Genomic DNA, 5,125 nt, shown 5'->3' with positions numbered 1-5,125 from the left:
GTTAGCACTAACCCTGGGTAGCCAGTGGCGGAATTGTAGAACACTCGGTGTCCAGAGTTGAGAATTGCTGGGTGTGGGAAAAGCTTGCACATTTGATATCTGAAGTGTTTTGAGTAGCAGAAAGTTTTCATTTATGACTCCTTTAACCTCTGCCCTCCTCTACCTCACCTCACCCCCCAATATAACTAATATTGTAAGTTTGGTGTGTCCTTTCAATCCATTTTTATACACTTTTTAAAGTTTTACAATCACACATGTATCCATAACAACAGTATGGTTTTCTCCACGTTTGTGAGTCTCCTCTATCCTATGCAATTTCTCACATATACACTGATACGTTTCTTTGTCTACCCCTGCACTAATACCCCAACATTTAGATTACTTTAGCTTTCTACTATATCTTGATATCTGGTAGGCTCAACCCATCTTCTTTGTTTCTTTTCAAAATTGTCTTAGTTACTTGTGTTTTTGAAGGTTTTTTTTAAGAGGAAAAGTATTATCTTTTTTTAAAAAGATTTTATTGGGGAACAGTGTGTACTTCCAGGACTTTTTTCCATTTAAGTTGTTGTCCTTTCATTCTTAGTTGTGGAGGGTGCAGCTTCGCAGCTTAGCTCCAGGACCAGTTGCGGTTGTGGTTGCTAGTTGCAGGGGGTGCTGCCCACCATCCCTTGCGGGACTCAAGGAATTGAACTGGCAACCTTGTGGTTGAGAGCCCACTGGCCCATGTGGGAATCGAACCGGCAGCCTTTGGAGTTAGGAACACGGAGCTCCAACCGCCTGAGCCACTGGGCCGGCCCCAAAAAGTACTATCTTGTACAGACACTTAGCCCAGCATGGGAGGGTGAAGGGTCACAGAAATCTTTTTGGAAAAAGGGAGAAGGGGGTAGAGAGGATGTTCTATCAGACAGAAAACATGAACACGTGTGAAAACAAAAAACAGTATGTAACCCTCCAGGCATTTTCCTATTCCTGGAACGTAAGATGGGCCAGGTCTTCAGGACCTCGTATGCCACACTAAGGGGTCTTGGACTTGACTCTATAGGCCCTAGATTCTTAACCTATTGTCTATGGTTGGGCTTCAGAGGGGATCTAAAACAGGGGAGTGCCACATCAAATTTGGTCCACATAGATGTCTCTGAAAGCCACACAGCGAATAAATCTGATGAGGTGAAGCCTGGACGAAGACCACTAATAGCCTTCTACAAAAGTATAAGCAAGAAACAAGGGAAAAACTGACTGCATGATGTTTAAGTGGGAACAATTAGTAAAGACAACTGCTTGGTGGGGAGGACAGGGAATAATCTAATCTCCCATATTTATGACTTGGATGATAGTGCCATTAACTAAAATAGGGGAAACACATGAGTAGGTTCTGGATAGTTTAGAAAACTGGCAGTCAAGGCCCCTCTGTGGTCCACAACCTATCTAAGTAAACAGAAACACCAAGACAGAGACAGGGCAAAATATTTAATGTCTGTAGGTGTGCCTTCCCCCCACTCCTGTTATGATGTGACAGCCTCCCCAAACTGGCAGTTCCAGAGAAAACACGGGCACTTTTTCTCAGCAGGGTTGGAAAACCATGAAGGCCCTAGTTCTCTTGACTGGGATATGATTGTAGGCGAGGTCTTTCCACCACAATGCCTCAGGCCTCTCTGGTCAGGAAAAAAGCCCCAGTTCTACAGGACTCCTGAGGTCTTCTGTTCTTCTGCAGCCTGGCGCCGGGAGCTGCGCCGCTGGAAATAGCGGTAGGCTCGGACACTGCAGAGGTAGCCCCCATACACAGTGAGCAGCATCATGGAGGCGGAGAAGGTCTTGTAGCCAATGTCAGCTAGTTGCTTGCCAGTAGGCATGTTGTCCCCTACAAAAACAGAGTGGATTTAGACCTGAGGAAACACCTCATCTGCCCAGCCCACTTCCCTGTTTAAGGCCATTCCATAACTTCTGCATCCTGCTTAGTCTATGTACACTCTGTTCTGCATGGCCCCTCCACATATGCCGAGTCTCATACCGAAAGACAATGTGTGGGAATTATGCTAAGATTCAAAAGGGCAAATAAAGTCTGCATACGAGCCACAGAAACACAGCTGGAATCAGGTGCAGCGAATGACCTCATAGCTAACACCTGGCCCTCCATGTTTGTGGATGTTTGTGGAAAGAAGTGACTGATAGGACCGCCCAGAAATGTTAACTGGTACACGACTTTAAGCTTGCATCCAGTTTTTCTGGCTAGTAGGAGGTAGCCAGGGATTAAACATTAGCAGTAAATTATTCTCTGTAGGAGGATCAAATGGGAACCTTCTAGGCAATATCCAATTTATTTTCCCATAAAAACAATCTTATTCATGGTGGTTAGGTTCCCAGGTTTGCCCTCAAGCACCTGTTAAAGCCATAATATACCTGAAATAGTGCCAACAGTACCTTTATATTGTTTCAATTATACTTAACCCCTATAGCATTAACTCTAAGTTCCAAACACAACACCAAGAACCTATCCCAAGGGCTAAAAAGGAATTTACTGAGTCTCCAGCAAATTGTTAACTGAGATTTGCATGCACTATATTACATCTAAATTTAACTATTCCCTGGATATTCTCAGGGAGTAAGAGAAAGTTTAGCAATGACAATCTCTAATCCTGAACAAAATGTTCCTCAAATTGGGACTATGAATGTGTTCTTAGACTCCTGTCCATTGAGGGAACTGAAATTAAAAGACTGAAATTAGTAGAAAACAGGTTTCTTAAAAGTCAAGAATTTGGTGCCTGACCACTGCACTGCACACCTGAAGCTGAAGCTGAATAATATTGAATGTCAACTATAATTTAATATATATATAGTCACGGGACATGGAGTACAGCATAGGGAATAGTGTCAATGGAATTGTAACAGCTACATACGATGTCAGAGGAGCAATAGATTGGGGGAGGAGGGTCATCACTTTGTGAGGGGAGAAATGTCTAACTATTACATTGTTTTGTACACCTGAAACTACTACTACTACTACTACTAATAATAATAATAAAAGGTCAAGAATTTGGAAGAGGACAAGCGCAGCATTAGCTGGCTCAAAGGGTCGGGATTAGCTGGCTTAGAGAGTTGGGGGTAGGGTGAGACATAAATGCTTCTCCAAATGAGTGCTATGGGCTGGACATTGCTTTTGAGCCAGTCCTTGAGGGTGGACCCCAAGCTGAGATGAGGCATAACTTCCTTGAATTATAATTTCAAGTGACTATGCAACGTGACTTTAAATAAGGTCAGAGGAAGAAAACCAAATGGCACAGGTTCAAGATGAGAAAGAGTTGTGTTCCGCTTATCTGAGGTCTGAAAGGACCCCAAGCTATGAGACACTGAAGGAAACGTGTACACACACACACACACACACACACACACACACACACACAGCAGGATACTAAGGTAGTAAGCAAGCTCCCCCCAATGAGACTTGCAGACCTTCAACCTCCCCTTCACGTCTTTCTCCTATCTTCCATTGCCCTGGCCAGATGCTAACCAGTTTTAGGATCACCTCTTCGAGGGCTGAAGGAGAAGCCTGGAAGTATTCACCAGTCAACAAAGAAACAGGATGGTGCAGAAGAGTGACTTGGCTAGAAAAGTAACAGAAGACTTTCTAATAGACATAATTTTTGTCTAGAACCTCATTTCCTTCTCTTTGTCTAATCTAACCTAAGATATTTCCTATTTTCAAATTACCAAAAACTCTTCACAGACCCTGAACTAAGGCAGGGCAGGAGCAAAGGAGAAGACAGATGCTCAAGCTCGAAGATGTATTAACTGAATGGATTAAGGCAAAGCTGAAAATATCTCCAAGGCAGCAAGTAAGGAAACTGTGGATTGGGATACTGTTAATAGAAATAAGAAACGAGAAGAAATAGGTGTGTGTCACTGGGGTGGTGATGGCATTATCAGTCAAGAGAATCACGAGTTGGGTTTGGGCACGTTAAAATTATGCTGCTCAACACAGCATGCACGTGACGATGTCTACCTGGCAGATGGATGTGTAAATCGGGCCAGAGACAGATCGAGGTAACAAATGACACCAAAGCAGAGGATAAGACCAGTGAGAGAGGCCAAGAGAACGCCAGTATGAGGGACCAAAACAATTAAGGAAAGAAGGCAGGTAGGAAATTCCAGAAACATCTGGGGGGCTTTTGCATTTAACACCCCCCCCTTCCTGGTTGAAAATCACTGCTGTGTCAAGTCACTGCCACTGGTGGAGGTGTGCTGTATCTTTCAGATGTGTTGGGCCAGAATGAAAATTGGGAACCACTACTACAAAGACTGGTCAGAAGGGATCAGTGGATGATAATGGGTGACTAGGTCACAGGTCAACGTAGCGTAGAAGTTAATGTGGTGCACTGAACTGAAACAGGCGTTAAGTATAAAGCGGATTCTTGGCCAGGGCCCCAGGGGGCCCATGAACCCTGACCCCCAAGGTCAGGGCTTCTGGAGCCAAAGCGTGGAGGGTCGAGACGCCCGGCTGGAGTTAAGGTTTGACTGAAACCTACGGCTGCACGGAGCTTGTTGGGCTAGAAGCAGTGCAAATCGCGGCTTGCGGTCCGCGGCGCAGGATAACCGGTGACCTCCAGGGCACCAAGGCCAGCCCGAAGCCCGGCGCATGAGAGGATGCCGTAAGCAAACGCCGGCCCAAGCAGGCGCGCCTCTGCGGCCAAGTGGCCCTTGCCCGGGCCCAGCAGACGGCGTACCTGGATGCTGCAGCTCCCTCCCGTCTAACCGAGGCCTCCGCAGGTAGCGTCTCGCAACCACAGTCTACACAACTTCTTAGCGCAGCCAGATGCAGCACCCACGACCTGGCACGTGAGGGTAGAAGCCCAGGAACAACCCTAGACGCAGAGACGCTATTGGTGAGCCACCCTTTCTCCTTCCCACTAGCACCGCTTACCCTCTAGGATTCGGTTCCCAAGGCGAGAGCGTGCACGGTGCGCCGGACAAGCGCAACTCCGCCCACAGCGCAACTCCGCCCACTGGAGCGCGAGCCAGCGCCCTCCGTAACTCCGGCTGGTTGCCTGAACTGCCGACTTCCGGGGCAATCACTACGCATCCTCAGACAAGACTTCCTCTCCGACGGGCCCGTTGAATTCTGGGGGTTGTA

General features: G+C 46.6%; 1 protein-coding gene across 2 annotated transcripts; it reads right to left on the bottom strand.

Moving 5' to 3' along the window:
- Nucleotides 1-1,452: 1,452 nt before the first annotated feature.
- On the bottom strand, nucleotides 1,453-5,054 carry COX14 (cytochrome c oxidase assembly factor COX14). Of its 2 annotated transcripts, none has more exons than XM_019724607.3 (2): nucleotides 4,916-5,054; nucleotides 1,453-1,858 (listed from the first exon to the last, which is right to left on the bottom strand). In XM_019724607.3, the coding sequence occupies exon 2, from the start codon at nucleotides 1,848-1,850 to the stop codon at nucleotides 1,677-1,679; it is 174 nt and encodes a 57-aa protein (XP_019580166.1). In that variant the 5' UTR covers nucleotides 1,851-1,858; nucleotides 4,916-5,054; the 3' UTR covers nucleotides 1,453-1,676. The 2 variants fall into 2 exon arrangements, with proteins under 2 accessions (XP_019580166.1, XP_019580167.1); XM_019724608.3 differs by lacking the exon at nucleotides 4,916-5,054 and adding an exon at nucleotides 4,719-4,909.
- Between the last annotated feature and the right edge of the window lie 71 nt (nucleotides 5,055-5,125).

Source organism: Rhinolophus sinicus, chromosome 1 (genome assembly GCF_057876585.1).
Source record: "Rhinolophus sinicus isolate RSI-liver-muscle chromosome 1, RSI-T2T, whole genome shotgun sequence".
In the NCBI taxonomy this organism is placed as follows: domain Eukaryota; kingdom Metazoa; phylum Chordata; class Mammalia; order Chiroptera; family Rhinolophidae; genus Rhinolophus; species Rhinolophus sinicus.
Note: the sequence above shows the minus strand (reverse complement) of the source record. Positions and strands in the feature narration are given on the sequence as shown.